This window comes from Xiphophorus couchianus, chromosome 14 (assembly GCF_001444195.1).
Source record: "Xiphophorus couchianus chromosome 14, X_couchianus-1.0, whole genome shotgun sequence".
NCBI lineage: Eukaryota > Metazoa > Chordata > Actinopteri > Cyprinodontiformes > Poeciliidae > Xiphophorus > Xiphophorus couchianus.
This window is the reverse complement of record NC_040241.1, coordinates 1,684,907-1,700,487: the sequence shown is the minus strand read 5'-3', so window position 1 is coordinate 1,700,487 and position 15,581 is coordinate 1,684,907. Positions and strand designations below refer to the sequence as shown.

Sequence of the window (15,581 nt, the reverse complement as noted above, 5' to 3'; positions counted from 1 at the left end):
CCCGGTTGAAATACTGCAGGAACGTCCATGTCAACACACTTTTTCTTTTTTTTTTACCCCTCCAGGGGGTCTTCTGTGGGCTCTAGTGTCCCTTATATGACAGTAGACTGACAGGAAACGGGGAAGAAGAGGGGGGAAGACATGCGGCAAATATCGTCGGGTCCGGGAGTCGAACCCGCGACGGCCGCGTCGAGGACCCAAGGCCTCCAAACATGGGTCGCGCTAACCCCTACGCCACCACTGCATGCCAACACACTTTTTCTGAAGCAATTTCACATCGGCAGTCAAAAGGTGATCAGTAGTAGTTCAGTAATAGTGTTGCATAGCTGTGTGTCACAACCTACACCACGTTTACACATATAGAGGTTACAAAGCTGTTGCCGTTAAAGTTTAATATTTCAATTCATTTTGACGTTTTGTAGCAGGCATTCGTCCTCAAAGTCTCTCGGCTGACAATCATGTTCATTTGCAGAAGGAAAGGCAATTAATGATACCAAGGAGCTCTGCCCTCACATCAAAGAAGCCTCATCGTTGACTTCAAAGTTCTCCAAAATGCAATTAGCGCCACTCACCAATGGTCTCATTTGATTGAGTTCTGTAGAACGCAGGATAAACAAACTGGACTTTGTGTTCTTACGGCGTTGGCCGCAGATAACGGGTGATTCAACTGTGACACACCGATTTCACGCAAACCCAAAAAACAACCCTGATCAAACTCTTTCAAGTGCCGACAATGCTGTCTAATGCATTTACAGACACTTTTCTGTCTCTACTGACCTCCATTTATTGTTTTAATTGACTGTTGAATGCTCTGGCAACTGCCTGATAACAGTGTTATTGTGCTCATGATGCCTCCCAATTATGCTGTCTGATGCCGTTTTAGACTTGCCGGCTCCTTCAAATCGAATCATTCACGTCCCCCTCAGTGGTCTGGACAACAACCATCCCGTCTTGGTGCTGAGCTTGGTGCTCTACTGTTTTAATTGGCTCGCTTGTGTCAAAGAAGTGTTGCAACACTCAAGATGGAGCAGAGGTAGCACTAGGTTTGTTTCACTTAACAGCTTTTTGATGGTTCACCCTGTCATTTGGATCACAGCAGTTTTGAAAGTCACTGTTTGCTCTTGCGGTTTTGGAGTGTAACAGGCCTTGGCGTAATCTCACACCAGTGAGATGCGTTTAAGCATGTGAGTCAGCGTTGTGACAGAGGGCAAACCTACAGAATGTCAAACTCTGTCGATAGTCCCAGGACGGAATCGCCCCAGGATGAGTTGTTTTCTGTCAAATCAGAGATTGGAACCTGACAAAGAGCTCCTAATCAGGCTTATAGACGACCATGTTTCGGCTGATTTATGAGTCTCGCTTCCTTTCTTTTGCCGAGACGTTGCCTCTCTCCGCAGTAGCAGGGCTCGCCGCCAGCTTGTGTGTACTCCAGGACAAATAGGCAAGCCCAGCATGAGTCACACTCTGATGGGAGATTCAGATTCAAACACACACACACACACACACACACACACACACACAGCACATTAGTCTAAGTCATTGATTTTTCAATGAGATCTGATTCGCCATTAGAGCGGCCAGTCTTCGTTGTCAGGGTGAGAAAGAACAGATGACCACCATCACTGAAAAGATAGGAGGAGTTAGGGAGAAGGAAAGGAGGGGTGGAGAGATAAAGTGCTATTAAGACAGAGAGATAGGCACGCGTGCGGGAGTGTGTGTGTGTGTGTCGGGTGTTCGCTCAAGGTGACTGCCGGAGATCACGACAAACACATACAAATGAGCTGGCCGAGCAGCAACGGAGAAAAGGTGTGCGGTGAGTGAGGCTGTCTGCGTCCGCTCCGATAGGGGACAATTTCAGTTTCCCCCGTTTTCCTCGGCCACGCTACGGCGTCTGTAGCAGCACTTCAGGTGACTGATGAGAGACATGAATTGGGCGATCTAGATAACCGCCGCCCGAATCCAGAACCCCCGCTCTGTGTCTGCCACAACTCAACACTCCAAAGACGTAGTGGGAACACAAAGTGGGTGATTTCGCCAGCGAGAAGTCTACAAGTTATGCAACCACTTCTGTATTTTTTTCTCCCCTCCCTCTTATGTAACGCTGCAGTTTCTGAGTGGAAGATTCACCCCGCTATACTGTTCTCCATGTAGCAGATGCCACAGCCGATCTCCACTCGCAGGCATTAGGCATGCATTTTGACAGGCTGATTACCCATTCAGAGGCAGAATTACCCTCAAAGGGGAGACGCAGAGATATCTTCTGATAGTCTATCAGGCTCAGTAGCAGGCGCCTGTGGGACAACTTCAAAACAAGCCTCCGAATATTCATCCCTAACTGCAAATTAAACATGTATTTGAACATTAAGCAAATTAGAAAACGCCACTTCTGCCGTAAGTCCGCGTGAAATATTGAGTTGCTGTAACGACACAGAGAAGCGTCAGCCGTGTGCGCGCGCATCCTGTATGAGAATCGATTGCTTTTTTTGGTAAAGACGTGTTTATCCTACGCGTCTCCCGCTCATTCTGCCCCACCGGCTGATTCATAAGCTCATAAATTATTGCAGGGAGGCATACTTACACTGGCACGTCAAGTTAGGCTCAAGCAGATCCGGGCTGTGATAGATCATTATTGGGGGAAATGGGGAAAGAAGCTGACGAATAGTTTGCATTTTCCGCCACCCCGCGGGACTATTAATATGAAGTCTGTCAGAGCGAATTATCGACATCAGCAAATTCCTGAACTGGTCAAGCCGCTTTTTCTTCATTTTCTCTGTCTTATTTTTTTTTTGGGTAGTTTTTCGAGACGCGAAACGCTAAATTCCGATGTTTTCTCGTTCTACCTCGCTTGTTTACCCCATTAGTTCATCAGATTGGGAGGCGTGTGTTGGTGATGAACCTTTAGGGTTTGCTAGAGACGAAGCACCGTCTAATTGAGCTGTCGGTTGAAGGAAACAAAGAAGGGAAAGCTTCAAAACCGCTGTCACGGAGCCTCTTTTTCTATTTCCCCATTCTTAATTGACTAACTGTGTGTGTGCCGAGGAGAAACAAAGAAATCTTGAAGCGTTCAAAAGGAGCTTTGATCTCAAAGCACCTTAAGGCCCCAGAAGACCATCAAGGTTTCCTCTGTCCTTGTATTGCACACTGTCTCTGTCTGCTCCTCCTCCCTCTGCGCTTTCCCTTTTCTGTTTGCAATGATCAGCCAGAGTGCTGTGAGGTTTGCCAGATAACCCTGATGCACACACACACACACACGCACGAGCACGCCCACATACCGACGCACGCCCACTGCAGCCTCTGCCTCATTCTCATTCCCCTCTCGATGGCTGCGTTTACCTCGACGCACTCTCGCTTGCTGCAAGGTCATGTTGAAATATTTCAGACGGAAACGCTCTCCGTGTACCGGTGCTGCTCTCCTCTCTGCCGTGGATTTCCAGAGCTGATTTAGTTTGTCTTTGAGGGGGGAAAACATATTAAAAACGGGAGGTAAATCTGATGGGAGGCCAGCAGGAACTGTGGATTCTGCTCTGAAAATGAAGAAAATTTTACTCAAAACTGAAATCTTAAATATTTTTGCATCAATCAAAACACTTTTCGTGACATAACGCTTTCAAGAAAGGTGTGTAAAGAGTGTTCAGACCGTCTTTTAAGATTTTGTCATGCTACAGTTTTACAGACCAACACAAATTAGTACATATTTCTGACATGGAAGAAATTACTAAAGTCTTTTGGGACACAAGTCCACCAGCTTTACTCATCTGACCACTGACAGTTTTGCTTATTCTCATTGAAAAATAGATAAGATATAAAGTCTGTTTCCAAATCTAATCTTAGATTGGATTTAAGACTTTGAGTAGGTCTTTGTAACATGTCATCAACCTTTATTTAACCAGGATAATAAAAGAAACTCCTTGAGATTAGGAATCTCTTTTGCCTGGCAAGTATCAGCAGCACAGTTACAAGTAGTCACTTACAGATAGACACACTTTCACTCAACAACAATATCATCATAAAAATATGGTAGAACATGAATATGCTTTGATCTGACCCAGGGGCCGCGTCTGCAAATTCTACAATTCTACAAAATATGTTACGGAACATATATTTTCAAATGATTTTTCTCACTTTTATTCTCTATATTCAATAGTTATTATAGCTTATATAATATTGTAGCTTATATCCTGCCTCATACCTTTTGATTTTAGCTATGCTAGCTTGAGGAGCAAAGCCTCTTGATAACTAGCAGCCGATCAGAAAGACAAGCATGCCAAATAACATTTCAATCAATTATTTTAATTTATATTTCATAACGACTAAAAACTTGATTAGATTTTGTCATTTAAAAAATTGATTAAGAGCTTTGATTAAGAAATGTGTTACGTTTAAACATGTTTTTCTTATCTTCACTCAAGTTTTCTAAGGTCCCATATCGCCCCCCCGGTGGCCCCAGTTTGAAAAACACTGATCTAAACCATTCCATTGTAGCTCTAAACTTTTAGCATTGCTTAGGTTTGTAGCTTGCTTTGTTAAACTATTAAACTTTTGAGGCCTTCGCAGAACAGCTGGATTTGAACTGAAAATGAATCACACACAGTCAGACTCTATTGAGTGATCACAGCGACCACAACCGCTGGTTTAGAGCTGGAATCTGCAAAAACCTGACACCCCTCTAGAAACACTTGTAACTTCCAACTCCACCAGTTCAAACACCAAATAGACCTTTAAATGCATTAGCACCATCTTGGTGCTATTGCAGAATCAAACATCTTATCAAGACAAATTAGCACCGTTATCTGAATTGGCTACTTTATAAACACTAGCCAATAGCATGTCAAGTAGCATATCGTCATGGTGTTTAAGCTTCTTTCAAATCATTTTGATATCCTTCACAAAATTATTCAGCAACTTTAGGCAGATTTTCTGTGGAAGAAATTAGGAGTTACGTTCCATGGAAGTGTCTGCAAATAGGTGAATCTGAGAATACAGAACAACAAATATGTGAGACTCCACTGTCGATGACTTCAGAGGAAAATTTGCTGCGCAACAATTTTATGTGTTTTACTTTTTAGAAAAAAAGCACCATGCATCATTATTCATTCCTATTTTTGTGTTGCTCTGTCGCGTAAAAATGTCAATAAATCATGCTAAAATTGTGCTTTCTTACAAAGTGTGAAAAATCCAGATCAAAGGGATGTGAATACTTTGCAAAGTACTGTAATTTTGATATTTTCTGTTTTCATTCCCATGATAAAAATAAAATAAAATCCCTTCCTTTCTGCAGCTGTAACAACACCAAGAACGATTTTGGCTGAAGCTGAATCTCCTTCCAATCTACAGACATTTTTTCTCTTTTCCCCCCTCATCTCTTTGCCTCTGTAGACGTTTGAATGTTTCAACAAAGCTCGCGATCTCAAAAAGAGACTCTGTCTTCCTTGAGATTTAAATTGGACGTAACTGAAAGTGGATTGGTCTGAAGCCCCCACCTCCACCTCCCGCCTGACCCACAGCAAGGGCCGCTAGGCAAGCCGGCCTCCAGACGAAAGCGGAGGCATGCGAGAGCCGGGCTCCTGACGACGGCTGACAGCCGCAGCAGATTAAGGGCCACTAAGCGGCAGCCGAGAAGTGGTGGTGTTGAAACCGCGGCCGTGGCCTTACTTTAGGTACCCCCCCCCCCCCCCCCCCCCGCTCTCCTTTCATTTTCACAGTTGCAGGCTTGACTGCACCCAGTCTTTCAAACAGTGTTTCTTTTCCCCTCCTCCTGTGTCTAGAGATACGTTCGCTTAAGGGAAATGGCCATTAAAATGTCATTACTGCATCACAGAAATAATTTTTTTGTTTTTTGTTGTGTTTTTTTTTTTGGTTCCCTTAGGCTTCCTGCTGTAATGGGCTCGATACATTCCTTCAGCATGGAGAAGAACCCTAATGTTGCGGAACGCAAATGCTAATCTCTGTGTAAATATCACCAAGATTCAACTGTCCTATCTGCTTTTCAGTCTTAACGGCACAGATTCTTTCCGCTCCGATCTGTGAAATCAAATTAATCCTCTGAGCAAAAGCAACAAAGGTGTGGTGATTACGGTCTCAGCCGTGTGTGGGACCTGACGGGGACCATCGTTTTCCTCCTCGTGACGCAGCGTCTGAACGACTGCCATGATCTTAGCGACGATTGAGTTGTCGTTCTTTTTGTCTTTTTTCTTTTAATCGCTCAGCGATAGTTTGGAAGGGAATAATAGTGAGCAGAGAGCCTGTGAGGGCTGCTACATAACATGAATCAATTCATTAGGCACCTAAAAAGGTGGAAGCACTTTGCCATTTGAGCCTCTTTGCAGGGTGAGATCATCTGAGTGGAAGTTTGTCTAAATCTGGCGTTGGCGTCCGGAGCCGGAGTCGTTTCCTGTCCCGCCCTAACGTCCGCTCCCACAATCAACAACGAGTCCTGCTTTCTGAGCATGCTCAGTCCGTACAGTCAGCACCGCCGAGTCGCAAGTTTAGCAGATTTTTGCTGTTCGCTGATTTCTGTCGCGACAAATTTTGCCAGACGACAAGGTTGTCGCGATAAACGGTAATATTGTTGTTTTGAGAATATTTTGAAACGATACAACGGTAATGGCATAATAACACAAGAACACATACTCAAAGATAAACAAATAAAAGTTTAATACACTTATAAGGCTGGAAATGGAAGACGCTCTAAATGCCTAAAACAAACAAACAAACAAAACAACAGAAACGACAAATAAAATGAATCATAAAGTCTATGTGAACAAAAAGGCTGGATGAGACCAATGAACCAGACTGAAGACTTTTAACATCCAGTTTTTGGTAGAAAGAGAAAAAAAAAGAAAACACAATAAACTGTGCAAATGGAAATTGAGCTTGTTTTAACTTATCATGCAATTAATGGATTTATAGCTTATTGTGACAGGCATATTTAATATTTATTTCAAACGGCACATCACATAATATGACAGAGTTTGACATAAAGGCTAGTTTTCATCTGTAGTTTCTCAAGGTAAAAACAGCATAAATACAATATGCTACAGTCTGATGCAAGAAAATGACCAAGCTTCTGCCAAGAAAAGAGAATAATAATAAATAAATAGCATTTTTAATGTAAAGCATATGTAGTTGCAAAATTTAAAAACATTCGAAGCCATGTAGAAGTTCACCGCAATACAATTAAATCATTAAAAAACATAATGTCATTAATGACTATGCTAATCATTAACATACCGCGCAAAATCTGCACTTATTTACTTAATGAACTTGCTCTTTCCAGCGCTGTATTGTCTTTCTCAAAGCTCTTAATCAGCCATGAATAACACAACATGGCTGCAAGCAAAAGTCGCGCGTTCACCTCTGAAATACTCAACATATGGGAAACGGCATAAATAAAATGCAATGGGATGTAATGGGATCAGTGAAGTCGTCGCTGCGGAGTGCCACCTGGCCCCATTCCGCCTTCTTTTGGGGTGGAGGTTTTTCAGGCGGGGAGTTTTGCGAGTTTGAGCGAGGTGAAACTGCGGCGGAGGAATCTCTGGCAGACAGACGGCGTGTCTGCTGCCGTGTTTGTCTCCGGTGCGCTCCGCTTCCCCTCCCGCGCCGCTTGTTCCGTGGCTTTCTGGCAGCCTGTAAATGACTTTGACCTTTCCTGGGACTGAGGACAGGAACCATGGAGGCAGAGGAGAGAGATGGCGGGAGGAAAGAGTAGAGTAGGCGGTTGACTGTAATAAACTCGAAGCAGTGGGCAGCTGTCAACACTAATAAATGGGAAAGGGGAGGTGGGAGTGTGTGTGTGTGTGTGGGGGGGGAGGGTTGGCCGGAAGATGAATACTAAAGGTGCCTGAGTCCTCGGTAAGTACTGTCTCTTTTTACCAGGATGATGTGTGTGAGATCTGATGCTCACAGAGACATCCTTCTGCTAGACATGAGGGCATTCTGCCTCGCTGCAGGAACCTACTGGACAGTATCTTTTGAGTTTCGGCCCTGGACAACAAAAAAGCGAATCTGTCTTGCGTGTAAATAAGTCGGATAACTTAAATGCAACCGTTTGTCAACTCATGGTAGCTGCTCTCAGTTATCCATCCATATTTTATATCCACTTCTATCTGCCAATCAGTTTTACTTTATTTTTATTTTTCTTCCCTTCTAAAACCTTGTTATCCACTGAATGTTAAAGAAATTATCATTTAAGAGCGAGATTTGTTTGGGTGTGGATTGTTAAAATATGGCACATATAAGTGGTGTAAACTGTTTTTCAATTTGTTTGTTTTTTTCCTGTTGTCTCTCAGTATCACAGGAGTTCCTCAGGGCTCCTTGTTTGGTACCCTGCTCATTGCTCTTTATATAAATTTAGTTTGTGAAAATCTCCCCCTGAATTTTGTTTTTAAGCAGAAAATACAACTATGTTTTTTTTTGTTTTCTTTTTTATTTTGCAAGTTAACTTAAGTTAAATGCAAATATGATTAACCTACACAAATGGCGAACTGTTGGCATCTAAACTCTTCAGTCTTGATTTGTCCCGCAAAGATCTGATTCCTGCAAGATTTGGCTTTTTTTTTTATTCATTCATGAATGTATGTAGTAGTTTGTATCTGACTAGTTTAAATGCCACCTGCTGCTGTTCTTTGTGTTTCATGGTTGGCTGAGAAATGCCTGTACATGACTATTCTCTATAAAGAGAATTCTCTCTGTTTAGCCCAGTAGACAACTGTCCTTGCAAACTATGTAGAAGCTAACGAGATTTTTTCTTTCTCAACAAAAGAAAATGTCTTATTGTTATGGCTAAAACAGGTTGTAACTGTTGTCAGGAAAATCTTAATGGCTAGTAAAAAATAGAAAAAATTGTGACATCCTAAAAGTCATCTATCTGGCTAATAAAAGTATATTTTCAATCAATATCGAAGGCAACAAGTCCAAGAAATTAAGACATCACTCTACGGGATGTGTAGTCTGTTCTGTGAGCTGTGGTTCTGCCTCTGGACCTCTTCTCAGTGGGAGTTCCTATAGCAACCCGCACCGTAGGGGATTAAGAAAAAAAAAGCCAAATGCACGTTGCGCAAAACTCTGAAACAGGAGAACCAGGATGTAGAACGGAGAAACAAACTAGATGTGAATCAGGATCAGAGAATCCGGCGGTGAATAGTGAAAAATCAATATGAGTGTCAAATCAGGTGAAACACTTGATGATTAGGCGGCACAGACAGGTGAATGACATGATGAGTAAAGATTACTGGTGGTGAGCGTCAATACTAACGATAAAATAAAACTAGCAACAGGAAAGAAACTAAAGAAGCCAACAATAAACCAAGAGAGGATAATACTAATCAAAGAAAACTAAATGGAAACGAATGAAGAACAAAATGCAAGAATGAACTAAGAAACAAAAGTAAATACAGAGGAATAAACTTGTACGGCAAGACCTTTTGAACAATAATTAACACAGAAGATTGTATGGCAAGAATAAACAGTCATTGTTTTCAGATAAAAGGGAAAATAATATTGTTAAAGTGCCATGGGTTTGTTGGGACCACAGCTAACACTAAGAAGAAATATATTTTACAGACAATAACAGTAAGGAACCTATCACTTATTTATGTTTTTAATTAGATTTTATTTTATATATTTTTTTCTTCAATATTATTTTTCATGTCAGTGTTAATGTCATGAGGCTGTTCAGTGACTCCATGACACTTTCAATCTGACTCATTAGGATTTGACTAAGAACCAGTTTTGTTCTGTCATTTCTGTCCAGTAAAACTATTAATCTATAAATCAATAGATCTATATAAAGATATAATCCACGTTTCTGTTCCATATATTCATGGCATTAAAAGGATCTGGAACTTTTGTTTTTTTACTTAAAGTTCTGATTTGCACAGTAAATGCCATGTGGGTGAAATTTTATGAAGGCAGGAGATGTCCCATTCTCCTGAAGGCAACACGGAGCTGCACCAGCAGAAACTCACACAAATATTGGAGAGAAGAAGAGTTATGATTGACACGTCAGACACGCTTGAGAGCACAGAGCTGACGGTTGTTTCCGCTAATAGCCTAGAAGATCTTGTCGAATTTGATGAAGAATCTTGCAAATCGGTAAGAAAAAAAATAATGTTAAAATAGTTTCGCAAAATATATAATTCAAAATAGTAAATCCGTTTTTATTAAATCTCAGAAGGCTTCCCTTGTGAGCGGCTGAAGCCCGGAATAATCCGTTGTGTAGCGTCAGAGCATCGGTGATCGCACGCGCTCGGGAGTTGGCTCAGTAAATTCACTGAAAATTGGCTAAAATATCTAGTAACTGATCAAATGTAATAAAAATAAAATTGTATGGTAATATTTTTTTATTATTATTATTGTGTATGTTGTATTCTTTCTATGTAGTTGCACTTATTTTCCTGTTAGCACATGTTCTAATATTTCAACAGTGCTAATTCATGGTTCATGGTGCTGTAATGGGCTTTTCTGTTGGCATTGCTTGGGAACTTTCTGTTCTGAGTAGGTCAGAGCTAACGTCAGGTTATATATATATATATCTATATATTTATAGATATATATATATATATATATAGTATATTACCACATATAAGCTAATTTCTTTAGTTTTACTGATGTGTTGGTAATATTGAACTCTGACAACTTGAATATTGTTGTACAACATGGAAAAATCTTGAGAAATGATGGACGATCTCTTTGAATTGTAGCTTAAGCTTTATTGATATTAGCATCCTGTATTTTAAGATGCTTTACTCTGGCCTTGTTCCAGGTCAGGTTATTTTTGTTATGGTGCACTTTTGGCCTGCAGTGCCCAGAGACCCCAAGATCATCTTCTGAAGAACTTGGATGGCGAGCCCCAGCCCAGAGGACCGAGTGAACTGGTAGATGGTGACCCCACTGGTCACTAGCCATGAAACATTGAATGAACAATTGACAGACACATCGAAATGACTGGGTTATTTATTTTATTTTATTTTTTTCACAGGCGCGAAATTTTTGGTTATTTGTAAATGTTGATCCACAATTGTTCACTATATGAAATTCTACTCTTTCTTATAGACATTGTGTGCTCTCCTCTGTTGTTGCTCACACCTAGGCTCCCGTGAATTTAAAATCTTCTGATCAGGCCCAACTTTCTTTTTACTTGTGTAGTGTTGGTAGTAGTCATTGAAGTAAATTAACGTACCTACCATCTACTATTATCAGGTGTATTTGAAGTAACCTTTCGTGTGGGTTACATGTAGGACCAGGTTTGGAGACCCCAGTGCTGAGTTATCTTTGTTTAACTCTCCCAGCTTGACAGTTGAAGACATTCATACAACAAGAGACTAACTGGGGACCTTGTGTTGCATTGCCTGAGCCATAGTCTCCCAATAGGAAGGAGGGGGACCTACTGTATGTTTAGGATTAACCAACCGAGAGCAAAACACCGATTTGTCTTAGAGTGTCTTCTAATAAAAGTTGTCTTTGCTCTCCGTTTGTAGGAACGGGGAAAGGTCGGCGTGATCTTCAACGTGGGAACAGACGACATCACCATCGAGGAGAGTGCGGTGATGGTGAGCGACGGCAAATACCATGTGGTGCGATTCACACGCAGTGGCGGCAACGCCACGCTGCAGGTGGACAACCAGCCCGTCATCGAACGTTTCCCCTCAGGTAGGCCCCAGCCCCCGCTCTGGGGTTAATGTAATATAGAACGTCAGGGTAATGAAGTTTGCTAAGTTTGGAAGAACACATTGGAGAGAGAAAGTAGCTATTACCTCCTCTACCTTGTTTTATTCAAAGATAGTTTTGAATTGACTTTAATTTATTTTGCTTTTGTTTTGTTTTTTTGCGACCCTCAGAGAACGCCTGTTTTATTCAAACAGATTAAGTCAGGTTCTGGTCCAAAAGGCAGGAAGAACCAAACATTCTTCCCGAGGCAAGTAATCTTCCATCTAAGATCATCGGCCCTGTGCAGTTGGTCTACCATTGTAGCCGCTGGCACTGTGGAGCCCGGACTTGTATGGAGGTCAGCTGAATGCTAATATCCCAGACAGGGAAGAAAAAAAAAAAAAACAAATTGAAGGAGGAGAAACTTTTCATCCCGTGAAAGTGTGAGGTGACGTTTCCAAATCCTGCTTTGGCTTCCGCGTAAAGAGAAGCTCAACGTTATTCCAACATATGACATTTAAATGAGACCAAACACCCTGTGAGTCACTGCTGGCAGTGTGCTAATTCCCCCACCAGTCGTTAAAGCATAATCACGCTTTTCTATTTCTGCCTGAATCTCCAGCCTATTTGTGGTGATTCAGAAGCTCAGAGTGAATTTCTCTCTCCAACGTGTGTCTCCCTCCCTCCTGCTGTACGTGGTTGTTCAAAGGAAAGCGCCTCTTATTTCTGTTCCCAACATGGGTTTTGCATATGGGTAAACACCGGGGGTAAGCTGGACTCTCAGCCTGCATTAATGATGATGTTGAAACTAAGCAACCTGAATACGAAATGAGGATCCCACCTCCCTTCCTTTCCCAGCCCTGTCAATATCACCTTTCATCTCCATTATCTAAAAGTGCTTCGCTTGTAACGGCATTGTTCGAACACACGGGGAGAGGGGCTGCTAATGCGGCCGTGATATTTCCTCTTGTTGACATGAGGTACGGAGCGAAAAGACTGTGACATTCGTCGCCACAGCAGTGATCCTGCAATGGGTGGAGGGCGGACAGAAAGGGGGGGGGGTTCTGTTTTGGCATTGAGAGAAGCTCGTTCTGCTGCTCATCCATCAGCACAGCGAGGCCAGACTGAGGGGCATGCATCACAGCCAGAGGAGGAAGCGCCTTGTGACAGTTCACTCTTTTCACTCGTTATTATGATGGAAATGCAGCCCTTTTCACCGCCGAACGCGCTCCAAAGATAGCACTCTGCCGCTTAAAGGAGAACAGCGGAGCAGCCTGTTAACACCGACAACTTCCATGTCACCATCCGGATCGAGGTTTTGTTTCATCAAGAAACATGAATGCACAGAACATAAAGTATTCTCTTTTTTTTTTACCCCCACTCCTTCCGCCCTCCACCCTACCGTTGTGGGTGGCCTCATCAAACGCTTCTTTCCTTTTCCTACCGCTGATCAACATGTGACGTCTGTTGTTTTGTTTCTGTTTGTTAGTTTATCTGATAAGTTCTGGATTCGCCCGCCCGGTGGGGGTTTGGAGCTTAAATGAAGTTTGAAAAGGTTATGAGGACTGCAGGAGGAAAACAGATGAGCTTGGATTCATCCACATTAGACAGATTCGCTCAAACCATTTTTTTTTTGGTGGAGACTTCAGTCCAAAAGACTCCTGGCCTTCACTTTCTGGCTCAGTGGCATTCTGGTGAAAGCAGATATGTTACACTTTAAGGGAGCAAAGTCTTAGAGGAGGCTACACTGTAAAAAAAAAAAAAAAAAGAAAAGTGAGGAGGGATGAATGAGGGAGGGACAGAGGTGGAAACTTTGACAAATGAGGTGCACAAAAAAGGGTGTGGTGAGAAAGCCAGTGTCCAGGGCAAAGATAAAACCTACTGTTTGGGGGTTTATTCAATTTGGGGGTTTATTCAGTGGTAGGCACCCTGCTAATCCTAAAGTATTAACCATAAACGTTCGTTCTGCTAACTTTAAAGCGCTGCACCAACACGGTTAGCAGAAGCTAATGCTAAAGCACTAGCTTCAAGTGTCACAATTTTGGTCTCCAACCGACCCAGCCGACCCAGTCTACCGGACTATCAGGTGTGAAAACATCCTAAAATGCAGACCATGACTAATGGCACCAACCAAAACATTTATACTGAGCATCACCTCTGAATACCTACCAAAATCTCCGTTCTAGTCTTCAGAGGTCAGGAGGGCAACCTGTGGTGTGGCAAAACGACCAGCAACTGGCAACCCTTCCCAAGACTTCTGCTCTAGTCATGTAATCTCACACTCTCGTCTGAGATGCACTGAAACCCATAAGGAGCCCGGCCTAATTGATCGATAAACTTATTTGCACTATGTAGAAAATAGTCAATGCTCTTGGCTTTTAGTTCTTTGACACTCTTTGGGCAAATTAGGTACAAAGTAAACAAATTACCAGAGAATGAAATGAAAGGAAATGAAACGCAAGGAGTAGAAAAACACAAACATCCTTACTGACATAACATGGATGGTTTTCCTCCACTTGACATCAATATTGCTTAGCCCACAGTTTAGTACTTTATTTTAACAAAGCACTACACAAGCATCACTACTTGATCAAACATACATTCATCCTACTATTTCATACTGTTTAGCTGAAGAATATGTCACAATTTTGGTCTCCAACCGTTATTGGAGTTATTACCGTTAATAAGTAATTACAACATATTGTAATAACTTAATAGCTTTATTTTCTTTATAAAACAGAAAGAACAAAGAAGGAAGGAGGGTAGCAACTCCCAGGATGTGGCTCATAGAGGTTTTTGTGGAGACCCTGGCCAGTTGCCTCTCGTTTCATCATCGCCAATTACAACAAATGAAAAACTGTAAAATTTGTTAGGTTCCATTTGTAGTCGAAACTCGTAAATCCTGACCCATGAGTTGGAAAAATCAACTGGAAAGCTAGCCAGCTGCAATATACTTACTGGCTGAGTACCCAAAGCTCAGTGATTTTATGGTTTTAAAACCAAATGTTACCCTCTATCCCTAAGAGAAGTCTTTTTATAGCTGGCAACAGAAAGAGGACCTAGAAAGAACCACTTCCTTTCTTACTTCAAAGTAAAAGTCTCAAACATTCATTTCCGAGACTCGTAATAAAGGCTTAGACTTACCAAAACAAATCACACGTTGGTGACGATTGGGTAGAGTTAAGACAGAGTTGACTTAAATGCCATTGTTGCATCTTGTGCCTTGAGATCTTGCTAACCCCCTGTAAAGACAGGTTGTATTTTGTAAACACTTTTGCGACGTGAAAACAAATTCGTGCGATCCAGATTGTAATTCTCTAAATGAGAAAGACAATAGTCAATACCCCCAGTCTGAGCCAGTTTTGTTTTCTGCATGCAGTGTTACTGGAATGCCGTCTCAGTAGAACCCGATTTAAGAGGTTGTCATGAAAGGTGTCTTCAAGCAGGAGTTCAGTTTTGGCATAGCAGGTTTTAAATTTGTCTAATCCCTTAAAAACAAGGACATGAAGCTTCCTGTTTAATCTCCTTCCCTAGAGGGGCTGTCATGGCCTGCATCAGGCAGTCTCATTGGGATACCATGTCATTGTGAGGCCTGCCACAATGTTTTGCACATACAGAAAGTTACATGAGCATATTTTTTTTCTTGTCTCAGCTTGAGCAGAATAAATGGTCCCAGAGGGCAAGCAGAGGACGATGCTTGCCCACTTAAAAGAAACGAGACAAAGGAAGACAGTGGTACGTTATCATTTTCATACACACACTTATGCTAATAGACGGCCTCGCTCCCTAATGGTTGTCACATTCCGGGGCCGGTTGTGTAGTTTTCCTCAAAAGGCTCCCTCTGAGGTCTGCGTTCGTAAGCGGATGATCCGGAGAGACAAGATGTTGACAGCCAACACGGCCGTCACGGGTCAGGAGCATTCCATGGCAACGCA

The 15,581-nt window shown here is 42.1% G+C and overlaps 1 protein-coding gene across 9 annotated transcripts in view; it reads left to right on the top strand.

The window, feature by feature from the left end:
* The window catches only part of nrxn2b (neurexin 2b), an 811,562-nt gene that overhangs the window by 735,373 nt on the left and 60,608 nt on the right, over window positions 1-15,581 (top strand). For all 9 annotated transcript variants that reach the window (XM_028038131.1, XM_028038134.1, XM_028038130.1 and 6 more), the window contains one exon: window positions 11,478-11,649. In XM_028038131.1, the coding sequence (XP_027893932.1) occupies window positions 11,478-11,649 (172 nt within the window). The remainder of the gene's footprint in view (window positions 1-11,477; window positions 11,650-15,581) is intronic.